The 16,393-nt window shown below is 30.9% G+C and overlaps 2 protein-coding genes and 1 long non-coding RNA gene across 3 annotated transcripts; all 3 read left to right on the forward strand.

Annotated features, from left to right (window-relative positions):
- Window positions 1-4,138: 4,138 nt before the first annotated feature.
- LOC147803417 (uncharacterized) lies at window positions 4,139-7,654 on the forward strand. The gene is made up of 2 exons (XM_087151088.1): window positions 4,139-5,737; window positions 6,515-7,654. Exons 1-2 carry the CDS (start codon window positions 5,549-5,551, stop codon window positions 6,902-6,904), a joined length of 579 nt encoding a protein of 192 aa, XP_087007214.1. The 5' UTR covers window positions 4,139-5,548; the 3' UTR covers window positions 6,905-7,654.
- A 2,065-nt stretch (window positions 7,655-9,719) lies between these two features.
- Window positions 9,720-10,984, forward strand: LOC107441950 (piggyBac transposable element-derived protein 3). Its single transcript, XM_016055369.5, has one exon. The coding sequence runs from the start codon at window positions 9,852-9,854 to the stop codon at window positions 10,467-10,469; it is 618 nt and encodes a 205-aa protein (XP_015910855.5). The 5' UTR covers window positions 9,720-9,851; the 3' UTR covers window positions 10,470-10,984.
- Window positions 10,985-13,627: 2,643 nt separating this feature from the next.
- LOC147803418 (uncharacterized) lies at window positions 13,628-15,373 on the forward strand. The gene is made up of 2 exons (XR_015429068.1): window positions 13,628-14,064; window positions 14,895-15,373. It is a non-coding gene; the product is annotated as an uncharacterized LOC147803418 (long non-coding RNA).
- The last annotated feature ends 1,020 nt before the right edge of the window (window positions 15,374-16,393 follow it).

Below are 16,393 nucleotides of genomic sequence, written 5' to 3' on the forward strand. Positions count from 1 at the left end.
ATTTATTCCAGATCTAGAATAGTAGGGATAAGTACAGTGCTTTGCTAAATTTTAAGTTACTAATTTTTCAGATAGAACTGGTACTGTATTTGCTTATATTTCAATACTGTATTTGTGTATTTTTCAATCAAAAGCCAACAAAGAACTTATCTTAGGAAATATATAAACTTTTCCCTTCGAGAAAAGATTTTTTCATGAGGGGAGGAAGACTGTAAGTCACTGGCCACTAGATGGCGCATTATGTTAAATTTTGTCTGTGATGTGTCATCTGTAATGAACTACACGTTGAAAGTAGACAATTAATTCAGTTTTGGAAATCGAAGATGAAACGCTATCCAAAACTGTCTAAAATGGCAATTCGATGTTTGTCAGTACCAACTAATAGCGTGGATGCCGAACGATCTTTTTCAAAATACAAAAATGTATTGAGTGATGAAAGGAGAAACATTAGCGAGAATAACTTAACCATGTATAATATTTTGTATCAAAATTCTGTACATTTAAGTAACGGCATTAATATTGCTTAAAAATAAAATTTTGTAGGTTTTATATGTTTTTGATTATTTTTAAATTGATTTTCGGTGTAAATATCAGTGCATATGTTATCCGCGAAAATTTCGCGAATTTTTAAAACTTTTGCGCGATTCACCCGCGAATTTATGTCTTTTTTTTTTCCCGCGACAAACCTGCAACCCTAGCCCAGAGATTACTGAGGACATTGCCACTCAAATAGAAAGTAGGATTTAGAGTTGTAATCAATTTACACGATTGAATCGTCTACTATTTTATATCATTTCTAGCCACTATTTTATTTAATCGCTTGGCTAATTAGACAACAAAAATAAATGTAACTATTACTGAACAAATAAACAAACTAATTTTGGAGAAAACAAGTACATCTTTAAATATTATACACTAATTCAAAGATAATCAAACTGTGTATGTTATAAATTATTTTCAACTGGTAAGTATATTGCATAGTCGGAGAATATTTAGTGCTTATAACATAGATAACAATAAAATTCCAAATAGCTGCTAAAAACGTTTTTTAGAAGGGCTCTTTAATGTAAGATATTTTAAAGCTACAGTTATATAAGCTAGATAGCAGTTTCTATATAATCATAATCAGTGCCGAATTACCCGTTAGGCCATGGCCTGGGACCCCCAATGATTAGGGGCCCCCTTAAAATAGATTTTTTGAAAATAGATTTAAAAGTAAATGAGAAAAACAACGATTTAAAAAAAAAAAAACAATTTTAAATATATATTAATAGAATACAATAATTTTTTACATAATGTTAATCATATTTATTTATTACTTATTTTAGTTATTTATAAGTATTATTACAGTCTATGTATTATAAAATTTATCAATGTGTTTTAAGTTCAAATTTGTCATTTTGATTTGCGCTCGAAAGAATTGAGGGCAGTACTATAGCGAGCTGAGATTTGTTTAAACAAGAAGCAAAAAGTTTCAAAATGTAATTAAATTTTTTCAAAATGTTATGATTATTTTTTAGTTCTAATTTAACAAAATACAGTAAAGTTTAATTTATAATTGTTTATTTTTATTTTAAATATGCTTTCTTACATGAAAGGATGTATAAATACTTATTATTATATTTGAGTTATAAATTATATTTGAGAAAATAAAAAATATACGACAGAAAAAAAATTCAATCTAAAGGCCCCAAAAATTTGTATGGCCTAGGGCCCCCGAATACGCTTAATCCGGCACTGATCATAATAAATCTAACAAAAGTGAGCTAATTCATATTTTTGAAAAACAAAGTTAATGGCATTAATTTTTAATAACAATTTTTATTACAGGTACTCCAGGTACATCTAAGAATCACGATGAGAGCTTCCTCACTTCAAGGAAAAAAAGGAATCATATCATTCTGAATGTTATTGATACTACAGATCAAATTTTTTAAAAATTCTGCTTAGAGCAGAATGAAGATGATAGCTTTTGCGACATGCTTAAAGTTTATATGAGAGAAATTAAGCACATGTTAATGGGATTCCTCTGCATTCAAGAGGATTCCAACCAAATGCCTTTTACTGTTGCTTTGTTTTACGGGGAAATTGAAATTTTTTTTCCGAATTTATAGATGAAGTAGTATACTTAATGGAAGAAAACATAGAATTTCAGGGCAAATCATTGGCTTTGAAAATTAGATGTTTCACTTGTGATGCTCCGGCAAGGGCCTACATTAAATGCATAAACGTAGCGAAAAAAGAAATGCATTAGCTTAGGATTAAAACACACATAGAAGTTTTGGCCAATCGGATTTCGTAAGAAGGCCAAGGTCCACAAAAGAGCTGGACCACTGGAAAACTACAGAATTTAGACGATTTCTCTTATAACTAGGTCCTGTTCCTCTTACCGAGATATACTTAAAAAATAAAATGTACGACCATTTTCATGCGCAATAACCTTTTTGGTATCGGAAGGATACTGCATCAAATACAATAAAGTTGTGGAAAAGTTTTGTAAGTGAATCAGAGGAGTTATAAGGTGAGAATATTATTTCCTATAAAGTTTATTTTCTGATTCACTTAGCACATGACGTTTTGAATTTCGGGTCGTTGGACAGATTTAGTAGCTTTCCTTTTGAAAATCACCTTTAGATGTTTTGAAAAAAACTTTAAAAAAAATCAACCAGCCCTTACAACAGATAGTAAAAAGGCTTTTACAGAAACCTGAAAACAAAAATGCTATCAATAATCAAGTAGAGTAGCTTCCTGTTTCTGTAAGAGGACACAAAGAAGAAAAAGTTCGAAAGGAAGGATTGCAAGGAGTCTCTTACTGCAAACTGAAAAATAGAAAGTTTTCTATCGAATCTGGCAGAAAAATTCCTTCTTAATCTTGAAAAATTAAAATATCATAATAATGACTTTTAATTTTGAAGCATTTAATAAGGAAATCTATGTTGTAGGAAGAAAATATAAGGAGGTACGTCCATTTAAGAAGTGTTCCCACTCAGGCGGGACAAAAAAAAAGTGTAAGGCATTATGCCTGCTTGAAAGGTAAACTTTCCGCTGTATCACACAGTTTTATAACTAAATAGGTTATAGCTTATAGTATATACTGTGTGTATAGTATATACTAATATAACTTTTAAGTTGGCTTTATAATTATTTTATTCATTTTTTTTCCATGCATTAATTTAATATCAAAGGGAAAATTTATTTATTACAAGAATGTTTAAAAATTTTATTTTTGGAGATTTAGAATAATTTGCTTAAAATTTCATTAGCAAAAATAATTAAAAATAAGAAGAAATGAAGAATGCAATTAATTAGAAGAGTTTGTTGCTAAAATTACATCAGGCCGACGTCAGAAAAAAAAAGAATGTAACAAGATGGGTAGCTTAAGTTTTAATAGACATCAACAAGTGAATTACACAGCAGAAAAATTGGATGCGACGATCGAAACCGAAAATTGAATTCAAGAACAAAAGAAATTCTAAAGAAATTATGAAAAAGTTTTAAACATCTGCATCAAACTACAGGGTTTGAGTTTGTAATTTTTTAAATTATATTCTTGAAAAATTAAAAAACGCAAAATAAAAAATTTTATGCTGTTATTCCAGAAGCAGTTTTCATCATTCGAAAGTTAATAAAATCTCATGTGGATTACAACAGCGAAATGACTTAAAAATGAGAAGTTTTAAAAGAAGAGCCATGCTTCTTTTTGAATCTGATGGAAAGTTACGAAGAGTGCAGCTTGCTGAATGAGAAGTTAAAAAACGACTCAAGATTTTTAACTTTCATAAGTTTAAATCCATTTGGAAATTTCAGTTAATAACTGATAACTGACTTTATCAAAAATAAATCATTAAATATTCAATTTTAGAATAACAAATTTTGATAATAGCTTGTTTTGGAATAAAAATATTCATTTGTAATGATTAGCTGTGGCTCAAATTTCAATGAATTATTTTCCAACTTAGTTTTTGCCTTATGAAGGGAAATAGTTCATAGTTGTTTGTTCAATATTGTCGAATTCTGTTTATATATATATATATAGTTTATAACATTAAAATTCAAAATTTTTTTTTATTAATTCATTTACTTTTATTTCAATTAAGAACATAAAGAATTTTAATCTTTTCAGTCTTAGTAATTTTTTTGAACTAAAATGAAGCATCGCTTTTCATTCCGAAATGGCAAATTTACTTAAATTTGTAATCAGTTTTAAATTAAAATAACATAAACATATGTATTGTCAATTTAGGAAGAATTTCTTAAGCAAAATCAGACTTTTTTTGTGTGTAAATTTAAAAGTTTACGAACTTATTAATATTATTTACAAACATTAGATTAAAATTTAGACAATATGCGTAAGGATTGTATTATCTAAATTAAAAAATAACAAATTTAAAAATTATTTTAGCTACTCCTGGGAAGCGGGGATGAATTTGAATAGATTTGTCTTTTTTTTTTATAAGTCAATGAGGAACATGCATGCGCTGGGTAATCGCTGTATGTTGATTATTTTAAATATCTTAAAACTCTCTAAAATCAATTCAGAATTTAAAAAACTGACCTGAATTTTAAAAAAAAATTTAACTTAAAATTAGCCCAAAACGAAACAAACTTCATGTGACACAAAATGGGGCGGAGTTTGCTGAGTTACTATATTTTGACGTCATAAGCAAACGGAAGGAGTTAAACCAAAGCTTTCTATAGGGAAAAGTGTTATTGCTTACAAAGGCGTTTTAATTTGAATCGCATTTATTTGAGAAAATACTATTAACTTTTTAGTACAATGCAAGTGGAGAAAGATTTTGTTAAAGGTCAATCGGACAATCTATCGATGATACATTCCTTTTCTCTATTTTCTTTTTTTGGAAAGAATCCAGATTTCTTTAGTGCGGAATTCAAGGGTGTGAATATGATGCGGTAAGAATCTTCTTTTGTTACCTTAAAAAATAAGTTTATGCAATACATTATTAAGAAATAATTTGTAAAATTGCTTTACCTGAACTTAAGTTATTAAAAGTCGTGCTATGCTTGTACAGTCAGAACCCGATTTAACGAATTTTTTTCAGCCCCAGCAAAAACAGTCATAAACCCCGAATGAACGAATTATTTCAGCATCCGGAAATAATATTTTTCATTAATTTTGATCAGAAAAATATTGCATTTTTTTGTAATTGGCAGATTCTTAAGGGAAAAAATCTTTCCTGAGAGGAATAAAATAGAAAAGTGCATATTCGTCTCAAACAAAAGAAAAACCCACAACAGGGAAAAACAAAATTCGTCGTGGGTAGGTGGGCGGAGTCAATACATTACAGTTGCAAGGTCATGTTCCGGGGGTTTATCACGTGGGCTATGAGTCAAACAGGAAATTCCTTTCTTATCTTATCTCTATAGTCCATTGACAGGGTTAGATCTACGTCATCAACGACGTCACTAGCTCTCCTCGTTCCAAACATTGTTTGGAACAGAGTAAACAATATGGCGTTTCTAATGTTGTGAAAAGTGGGTGATCTAAATTTGTGAATATTTTAATATCGAGTAGAATTTAACCACTGAAATGGCAAGAAAAAGTGTTATTAAGTTCTTCCATATCGCAAAGTTTTTCTCTGATGAAGCTAAATTAATTGAAAGAGGAGAGAATGCTGTTGAAGCAAACCATGTAAGTTCGCTTTCATATAAAGCGGATGATGGTATCATAGAGGCAAAAATTGATGCAAGTAAGAAGGATAAAGTATATGCTGTGCAAGTATGCTATTATTTGTTTTTATATGTTACCTCTCCGGATGTTATTCTGAATGTCACATTATTTTCCCATAATTTTTGTTGGTGAGGAGTTGGTAAGACTCTTAAGAAGGAAAAAAAAAGAACCAAGCTTGTACTTTTTTTTTTCCAGTTTGTGCTGAACATTGTGTTTTTAACTTATACGAGAAATAAATATGCATTTGGGAAGTAAAATCTCTTTATTTTAAATGTATAGGGGAGTAACATAAGTTGTGCACATTATGATAGCATGAAAAATATATTATAAAAAACAAGATAGGGCAGAATAGTTCTAAAACTTTGCTTTTTGTTCTAAATTTTACTTTCTTAAATAAGGGATGTCCTGGCTCTTAAATGTATGATTTGTCTCTTTAACATTTTAAACTTATAAAAAATGTCTAGTCTTTTTTGATAAAAATTAAGTGATAATTTTTTTTCAGTTGTTTTATAATCTGAATTTCTTTTAACTATATACTGGACATCTTGCTCTATTTGCTTATTATTTTAGTGTGAGCCTCAAGTGTTTCATTTTGCTAGTTTTGTTTGTAGCCATAAGTTTTTATAAATTTGATGCATTATTGTGTTTACACAGTTAAACCTTTACAACTCTTATGTTCCTTTTCCACATGATATTTTTTAGTTTTTTTGGCTTGTTATCAGAAAAAGCTTGTTGATCCCTGATTTTAAGTTTTAACAAAACTATATCTTTGAATATAATAAGCAACTGCAGCAATTTTTTGTAATACAGATATTTCTGTTTTAGATTATGTTTGAAAAAGATGGTTTTATCAAAGACGCAAGATGTGCATGTCCTAGGGGTATGGCACGATGTCATCAAATGGCAGCTGCATTAATCTACGCACACCACAATGTTTCGATAACTGATCAGCTTTGTCGCTGGAATTTTAAGAAGCCTTCTAAGAAGGTTAATAAAATTTGCAGTGTCGAGGAGTTGTTTCCTCCAAAGAAATTTAAAGCGACTGAGGAGGATAAAAGTGCTATTAAAAATGAAGTTTATCAAGCTTTAGATAGTCAGATTGTTGGTTTTCGTTGGCTTTTAAGCCCCGAGCCTGTTCCCCGCACTGTTCTATGGAGGAAATTTTATTTTCTTCTGAATTTTTACAGTCAGCGGATAAAAAGGCATTTCTTTTAAAAAAGTGTAATTTAGTATAGTCCAACTATAGTCCATTCCACCTTAAGTTGGCATTGCAGGGATGGGTAGGATATGTAATATTCCGCTTTTGAAAAGTAGTTCTTCTCTATTTTGGAATTAATTGCAGTTTTAAGAAGAGTTTATCTTGAAACATACATTCGAAGTTTTTCATGTTTAAATGTATTTAACTTATAGATACCGTCTCAGTAAAGCGAATGTACAAAGATGGTGTTTTAGTTTGGCGCTGGATTAGTTTTCAAGGCCAAGGAATTAGCGCGTTGGCTAAGTTTCTACGCTGGTCAGCCAGCTCGTTCCATTCTGTTGTGCAGTTCTTTTTTCGCTTTCTTTCACTCGCATCGATTAGTTGTTCTTTTGTTTTTTATTAGTTATAAACTGTTAATTTGTTGTTTTTAACTGGTTAGTTATTGTTAGCTCATTTTTTATAGTTATTAATTTTTTTAAATTTTGTTTTTTTTTTGTGATTCCTTGTTAAATTTTCTTCATCTTTTGTTGTTGCTAATTACTAAATGTTAGCTTGTTTTTTTTTTGCTAGTTTGTATTATTTTGTTACAAAAGAAAAAAAGCTATCAATTAATAAGTAAGTTATTAATCTTTATTAATAATTAAAAAGGTCAAGCAAGCTAGTCATTAAGTTCCTTACTTTATTTTTTTTAAAACATTTTAAGAATGTCAGAGACTATCACCGACAAAGATGTTTACGCCATCAAATCGCGGGAAAATTATAAAAAGTGGTGCTCGCAGAAACATTTTAAATGTTTATTCACAACTAAGAAAAGAAAGTCCACGTGAAAGCATCACTCAAATATGCGACAAAGTTGCTACACTTACTGGTTGTTCAAAAAGAACTGTTTATCGTTTGAAGAATGAAAAAAAGACATCCAATCCTTTAAGTACACCTGGAGCTGTAGGTAAACGCACAAGACTCGTGAAATACGATGATTTTACGTTGTGCTGCATTCGCAGAAAAATCCATGTTTTTTTTCGTCGAAATGGAGTACCGACTTTGGACAAAGTTTTAAAGGAAATAAATGGAGATAAGGACATAATTGAAATAACATTGGCCGCACAACTCTTTATCGAATTCTCAAAGACTTGGGATTTTCTTTTGAGAAAAATAAAAAAAAACTTCTCTTGTTTTAGAGAGGAACGATATCATTTTGTGGCTGCGAAATTATTTGCGTCGCAATAAAGAATACAAGAAGAAAAATGTTCCAATTTATTATCTGGATGAAACCTGGGTTAATGAAGGCCATTTCCCAGTAAATCATGGCAAGATACTGTGATCAAAACGAGCTACGAAACTTTATCATCGAATTTGACTGTTGGCTTAGCTGAACCCAAAGGAAAAGGAAGAAGACTTATCATCACTCATATTAGGAGTGAAGAAGGATTTGTTTCAGGTGCTCTTGGTATATTCATAGGAAAAAAAAGTGGTGACCACCATTAAGAAATGGACGGCAATCATTTTGAAAATTGGTTTAAAAAAGTTTTACCGAAACTGAGACAGAAAAGTGTGATTGTTATGGATAATACTTCCTACCACTCAGTCAAAGTGGAGAGAATTCCGACTAGTTCCTCGATTCAAGAGTGGCTATCAAGCAAAAATATTGGATGGGATATAGATATGATTAAAGTAGAACTTTTGCAAAAGGTGGCAGAAAACAAACACCTGTTTGACAGAATATGAACCAATTTAATGGTTATTTTGGCTGCCCCTGGTGTTTACATCCTGGAGCAATGATGGAAGGAGTCATGAAATAGAACACCTTAGAGGAAGCACATTCAGCTAAATGTAAAGAGTGAAACTGTAACAATAATTTTCTTGCACATTTAGTTGAATTTGGGTATATTCGAGAGAGCATTGAAAGCTCCGTTCTGATTGCGAGTTATTATTTGCATGTTATGGGAAGAAGAGCTCGTATGCAAATTTTCGTCACGATTCATACATAAAAGCTGCTGATTAGAGTGTGCATTGTCTTTCGCGGTAGCAACGCATATGAAGATGTTGCCCTTCTCTAATTAGGAAAAAGCCGACATGCATTTCGTTTATGGAACTGCAAATGGAAATAGCTTAGAGGTTCAACGGTAGTACGGTTGATTGATTGAATGTAGGGTTTGAAATCTTATTTCTAAGAAATATCTATGAAATGCTCCTTCATTTGTTGGTTTACCCTATATCATCCTAATCTTAAAAGAAATTTCCGGAAGTGTATCGCAGAACTATTTTACCAACTATTTAATAAAATTTTAACATTTTAAAATTCTTATTCTTTTCCATTTTACGTTTATTATTTCTTCATTAATATACTAATAATTTTTTTAGAACTTTAATTTAGATTTTATTTAATTTAGGTTTCCTTTTCAAATTATAGTCAAGTTCTTTTTAAAGAATTATTGTCTGCTAGCTAAAAATAAAACCTTGTTAAGAAATTAAAAACATTCAGCTGTTTAAAATTATTTAATGCAAAACAGCTGATTATTTACTTAGCGTACTTCATACTATCTTTTTTGAAAAAAGAGTATAAATTATTGATTGTCTTTTTTTTTTGTTTCTTGTGACTTCAACTTAGATTATCTAAAATAGTGTTGATGTTTTATAAGTCACTACAAAGAGGATAAAGATACCAAACATAAAAAGCTGTGGAATACGTAACCAATTTTTTTAGTGTCTTTAAATATCTCAGTATCTTAAATGTCATCCTACTATCTTAGTTGTGAAATTAAATTTTTAATTATCTGACCACGTTTGATTCACTAATTATTTCATTACATCTTTTACTCTTTATGATACCAAGTAGATTTTTTTAGAAGTAGCTCATTGTCTGATGAAGAGAACTATCAAAGTGATAATAGAAGTGAAATCGACGATGATGATGGTGATGATCAAGATCAAACACTTGATTCTTCTGCTCCAACCCAGTGGGGAATGAATACAGATCAGTTTGATCCAGTTTCGTTTGATTTTAAGGAGGTAGAATGTTTTGAATATGATAGTACTTCACCTGTAGAATATTTTATGGAATATTTAGATGAACGTTTTTTTGAAGACTTGGCAAATTTCACCAATATTCGATCTGTAATACGAACTGGCAAGAGCCTCAATGCGTCACAGGAGGAAATGATGACTTTCATAGGTTGCAGTGCTCTTTTGTCCTGCTATGGGTATCCCAGAATAAGAATGATATGGGAGAGTTCCACACGGATACCAATAATTGCAGACAGCATTATTAGAGACAGATTTTTCCAACTTCGAAGCAATTTAAAAATTTTAAATGACAATGATGTACCGAATGAAGTAAGAGAAGCAGATAAATTTTGGAAAGTCAGACCAATGTTGAATAAAGTACGTCAACGTTGTTTAAAACAGAAAAGACCGCAAATTGTGTCAATTGACGAGCAGATAATCCCTTTTCATGGGCAGGTTTCCATGCGGCAATATGTAAGAGGTAAACCAAACCCAGTAGGGATAAAAGTTTTTGTTATGTGCACATCATATCGCACCCTTGCTACAAAAGTGCCACAACTCAAAAATTGTAATTTTTGAGTTATGACCGTCATTAGACGTAGTTTACACGTCTCTACCAATCTTCAAAAGAGCCAGAAGTTGCATTGAAAAATCAGTCACCAGAGGGCAGTTATGGCGTTTTGTTGTTATCAAGATGCATAGGACCCCTTCCACTGAAATGCCACATCTTGAGTTGTCGTCCAGCCGTTGTAGAGTAACGTGCGTATCGTTTATCTTCTAAACTGTTATATTTCGAGTTGTGGCGTTTTTTTTGTTTCAATTGGTAGTGATCAGTTGAGTGATTTTGAATTGCGGCATTTTAGATGATTCATTTGTGGAATAGGATTGTTTCGTATTTTGAATTATGTCGTTTTTGATGAATGAGTGAAAAACATTTGCTGGTTTGAACTCAAAATGTGTCACTTTTGGCGACATCGAGACATCTAAAATCCTCACCGATTTACGTACCTGCACAGTACGTGACTCTGATTCAGACAGCGAAAAAACAGGGTCCCCCTTACCGCGTTCATGAGCTCACATTCGATTTTTATGACTTAAAACTGCTGCAAGAGCAATGGGGTAAAAACTTTAATATGGACACTGAGAAGAACAAAATAAAGTGGCAAGACATCAAGATACTTCGCGTCGAACAAGATCAACCTCGTTCATTCTTCTATGAAACATCCTACAGTGACGAAACTTTCAAGAAGGTAGACATGTGCAACAAGAAGAAAACTCGATCTAAAGAAGATTTGAATACCATCCAGTTGGTTCAGGCTTATTCAGCTAAGATTCCGTTGCCTGACAATAAAAAACGAGATATCCAAGATCTTGTTGATAAAAACATAGTCCCAAAGTTTTATTACAACTCTTTCTCTAAAACTATTCTTGAATAAGTTTGTAAAATGTAACCACGTGCTACCAGTTGTGAGCCTGATAGAAGAATATTAATTTCAAACATTTTAATTTGTTAAATTAAGTGGTACCTACCTACCAGGTTTTATTATTTTATGTAACCAGTTCTTTTGATTAACGTTTTTCTCGTTATATTATTATAATAATTTTGTAGACAAAAAATGATCAGATCTCGTGTGGAATCTAGTGAAAGCAGCAATATGATATAATAATATAATATATAATATAATAATAATATAATATAATCTGCAATATGAGTGTACTGAAACTGTAGTCATTAGCATTACTATTTAATTATTCTTATCGTTCTTGTTGTTTTTAACTTTTTCACAGTTTATTATTCGTCAAAGAGTTTTGTTTGAGAAAAATAAAAATATTATTACTTTTTCATTAATTTGGGCAACTTTTTTTATTCACACATTACCCATTGTATTGTACCTACCTAGTTGATCTCTATTAGATCATTTAAAAACGTAAAATAAATCCATGATGGAGCAGTAACAAAACGTCGTAACTAAAAAGCTATTTTCATTTTAAGTCATCAAGAGTGTCATATGTCCAGAAAACAATCTTCGAAAGTGCCCCAACTCAAAATAATTTACTCCATTCTTTGTACGTGAGAAATCAAAACAGTCGTAACTTGAAAAATTTGAATTTTGAGTCGGAAAGATGGGAAAACTAGAACAATGACTAACGATCATAGTTTGAGATGTATCGGTCTTCATATTGACAAATTCAAAAATACTAAAATGTGCCTAGTCAGCCCGGGAACAGTTTTTTGCAATTCCTGGAAAACGTAGTTTTTTGAGTTGAGGCACTTTTGTAGCAAGGGTGCGATATGGCTTACCTTTAGATTTCATCTTTTATGAAGGTAAAGGAACTGATGTATCATCGCCTGAGGATACAAGTTTTATGGACTTGGGAGGAAAAATTGTGCTGAAGCTTTCAGATTCCTTATTTCCAGGCTCGTCAATATATTTTGATCGGTATTTTACTTCAGAATTGCTGCTTGACCTTTTACTTAACAGAGAGTTGTACGCGACTGGAACTTTGATGAAAAACAAAGTTCCAAAATTGATACAGCTAAAAACCGATGCGGAAATGAGACGAGAGGGCCGAGGATCTATTAACCAAATTGTGAGAGGAGACAAGCATATTTCCCTTGTGAAATGGTTTGACAACAAAAGTGTGTTGTTACTGTCAACTCAACACGGGAAAGGTTCAGTCACAAAGTGCTCAAGGTGGAGTAAAAAGGACAAACAGTACTTAGAAGTTGACTGCCCAGCAATCGTCAAAAATTATAATGATTACATGGGTGGCGTCGATCACCTCGATCGCGCCATTAGTTACTACAGAATGAAAAATCGTACCAACAAATGGACAGTTCGAGTTATTCTCCATATGGTCGATTTTGTAATGTCAAGTGCGTGGCTCGCGTACAGAAATAAAATGAGAGAAAGAAAGAAGGACATTTTAGATTATTTTGCATTCAGGCTAGATATTGCAACTACTCTCATTCACGGATTGTTAAAAAAGCCTGTTAGAATTTCCTCCCCTACCGATGATGAAGATGATAATGATGAGCCCCCTTCAAGGCGTAGAGTGAGAGCCAGCATTCCGCACGAAGCAGCCCGCAGCCAAGAGGCTAGACACATGCCAGAAATGATTGGGGATAGGGCTCATCGAAGCAGGTGCAGAAATAGTAAGTGCTCGGCCTTAACAACTGTACACTGCACAGACTGCAAGGTTTTTTTATGCTTCACAGCATCGAGAAATTGCTTCAAAGCATTTCACGAAAATAAAAAATGTTTTTAATGTTGCCACAAAACAATAAAAAAATTCTGCATGAAAAATAAGCTATGTATTGTGTATATATGTGTAATTAAAAGTCTAAAAGTAATTAAAACCATCTTACTTGATATTTAAGAAAAATTCTGATCGTAGTGTTTCAGTCCTCATGTATCACATGTGATACCTCCCCCCCAGCCTTTACAAAAAAGAAATACAAAAAAAAATTGTACTTTTCTACTTCATAATGATCTAAGCAACTATTTAAGTACCTTTTATAAAATATCCAGCTTTTATTTTTATCTCGGGTCTGAGGAGGATTTATACTGTTTTACATTTGGGTCTTGATCATTATTTTGATAAGGATTTTACACTCGTGAAAGTAAACATATGCATTTTAATATTTTATCAGGGTTTATGTGGTCTTTAAAAACGTAAGAAAATCAATATTGTAAAAGTTATATTTAACTTAAAAATTAACATTTGACACCAGATATTTTGAGTTAATGAAATTAAATATTTTATCTTTTAAGTTTTTGTGCCCCCATTTCAGTATCTTACGAGCTCTGTCAATGCGTTGGTAGAGGACAATGTGGTATAGTTAATAAAAAATAATAAGTAGATTAGTTAAATAAGTATATAAACATTGGTTACAGATTGGTGTATATACAAAAAAAATAGCCAACATTTTCTTAATTCATCTTTAATTCTTTTAGGTGCAAAAATTGGGGCTAGTTCACAATTTTAAAAATGACGATGTAACAAAAAAATGGAATAAGAGACTGGTGGCACTTCCATTAGTGCCACCAGAAATGATGGGCGAGGCTTACATCTGGCTGGAAAACGAAGCTCCTCCAGGGATTGCTACAGATCAAATGACTGATTATATGGCAAGAACGTATTTAGATGAAGGAGAATCTAAATTTGACTTGTGAGTATTTTCATTTATTACTTATAAAAACTGAAATTGTAATACGTAACTTATGATATGCATGCTGTCCTTCAATAAGCAAAATATAAGTTCTGTTCTAAAGTAATATAACACGCATTAAATTTAGATATGAATTTTAGAAAATTTAAATAGATTGTATTAATTGTTGAAAGGCAAAAATAACAAAAAATTTAAGTGAGTACTGTTTTGATACAAAATTTTCTGTTTTCTAACCTTATAAATAAAGGCATTTCGTAGATGGAGAAAAAATACACCCTCCCATACCATTGAAAATATCTTCTACGCTGAAAAAAAAAAACTTAAAAGATATAGTAGTCAAGTAGTATAGTATAGAGTGTAAGAGTTCAAAAATCTGAAATGTCTTTAAAACCTGGTATTTAATAATAAGCTTTACAGAAGAAAAAAAAGCTTAAAAGATGTAATTTATATATTACTACAGTATTGAAAAATAAAGATGTTACATGTTTTTATCATATGACGCTATCAAATATCTAATTTATGAAGGTTGAAGTTTTGTTTTAAATATTTTTTAAAGTTACCCAGATTGATTCTATACAGTGGAAGAAACTTATCGCAAATTATTTAAAGTATAGAAGCCCTCTTAAGTAGGAAAAAAATAGTTTTATATCTGACTGCTAGGGATGCATGAAATATTCAGTTATAAGGAAATCTAGCAAAAGGTTAAATTGTGGCAAATAATTTCATTTTTCCAATTTATGAAATGGCTTATCTTCTTTTAGGTGAAATCAAAGCTTTACAATTTTTGCTTGTCATATATCATAATACTCAAATAATTTTTTATTTTTTAGGTCCATTTGGAACCACTATGAGAGTAGAAATGAGAGGACGAATAACAACCTTGAGGGGTGGCACTCAAAAATAAATAAACGTGCCTATCTCGGCTGAATATTTTCGCAATGATTACACTGTTGCGAAATATTCAGGCCGAGAATGAAGGTAGCATTATGATGCTACGTGATGGCAGAGCACGGCCACCCCAACAAAGGAAAAAATATCGTTGTATCAACAATAAATTACAGATTGCAAAAGAACATTCTGCAAATCACAACATCACACTGAAAAACTATATAGATCACGTTTCCCATTTGTGTCTTCAAGTGGGAAACGAGTAAAGCTTCAAGGGCTAGGATGCTGATAACATTTTTTTGTCTTTAATTTTTCTGCACAGGATATTATTAGGACCGGTTTTTTATTAATTTGTTATTGATTTCATCTAAACGTTTCATTAATTTTTATTATTTTTACGAATTCTTAAATAGCAAGCGTTAAAATAGTTTTTTTTTTGCATTTTCGCACTTTACCTTTTTTTTTTGTCTCAATTGTAATAGTTTTTTGTTTTTCTTTTGCATGCTTATTAAGAACTTATAGAAGATCGACATCCTAGCTCTGGTAATGATCTAGCATAGTTTTCCAGTTAGTTGATAATTTAAGAAACTAATTTTTTTTAAAAATTTAAATACTTTTAATTCAAAACAATTTTACAAAATTATAATTTTATAACTTTGATTTGCATAGTTTTCTTTTGCAACCCTTTTTTTTTCTCCAATATTTGTTCCTCTCATATTCCTCCTGTTCAACAGCTGCTTCTTCAAAAATTTCTTGAATCACCTGTAATGTTTGGAATTATCTAATGTAAAGTTTCTCTGTAATGTTTGGAATCAATTGAATTTGAATTTCTTGAATCACCTGTAATGTTTGGAATTATCTAATGTAATGTTTGGAATTAATTGAATTTGAATTTCTTGAATCACCTGTAATATTTGGAATGATTTTGGAATTTTAGTTATAGTTGTATTGTCTTTTTAGATTGTATTGATAATAATGAACAAAAATTTTATCTATATTTCTTCTTCTGTTAAATTTTTTTTAAAATTTCTTTTTTGTGTACAATAAAGTATTACATTCATTATTAAATATGAGTTTTTATTATTTAATTATTTGTTTATTTATATATTGTATAGTTTTTATTACTATTCATTTAAAACAAAATAGGTAATAAATAAAAACAAAGTTACCTATCTTATTTTTTATTTTATCCGACGTTATTTAAGGTTTCAAAGGTTTAACAATTAATATCTTCAACTTCACTCAGTCCTCCTGTTTCATTTGTACAACCACAAATATCCTCTAACGTAAGCACATCACAAGGTAAAACTGATGTCAACCCATACATACTCTTCAAACAATGCACTGAAATGAAGTTTATTTTGGAGCAACTTGCAATCCTTATCGAAATTTTAATTCGTTTCTTCATCTGACTTTCAGCATCCAATTCAAGAGTTAATTC

Source organism: Parasteatoda tepidariorum, chromosome 9, assembly GCF_982258835.1.
Source record: "Parasteatoda tepidariorum strain Cologne lab strain chromosome 9, Ptep-v5.0, whole genome shotgun sequence".
Taxonomy (NCBI): domain Eukaryota; kingdom Metazoa; phylum Arthropoda; class Arachnida; order Araneae; family Theridiidae; genus Parasteatoda; species Parasteatoda tepidariorum.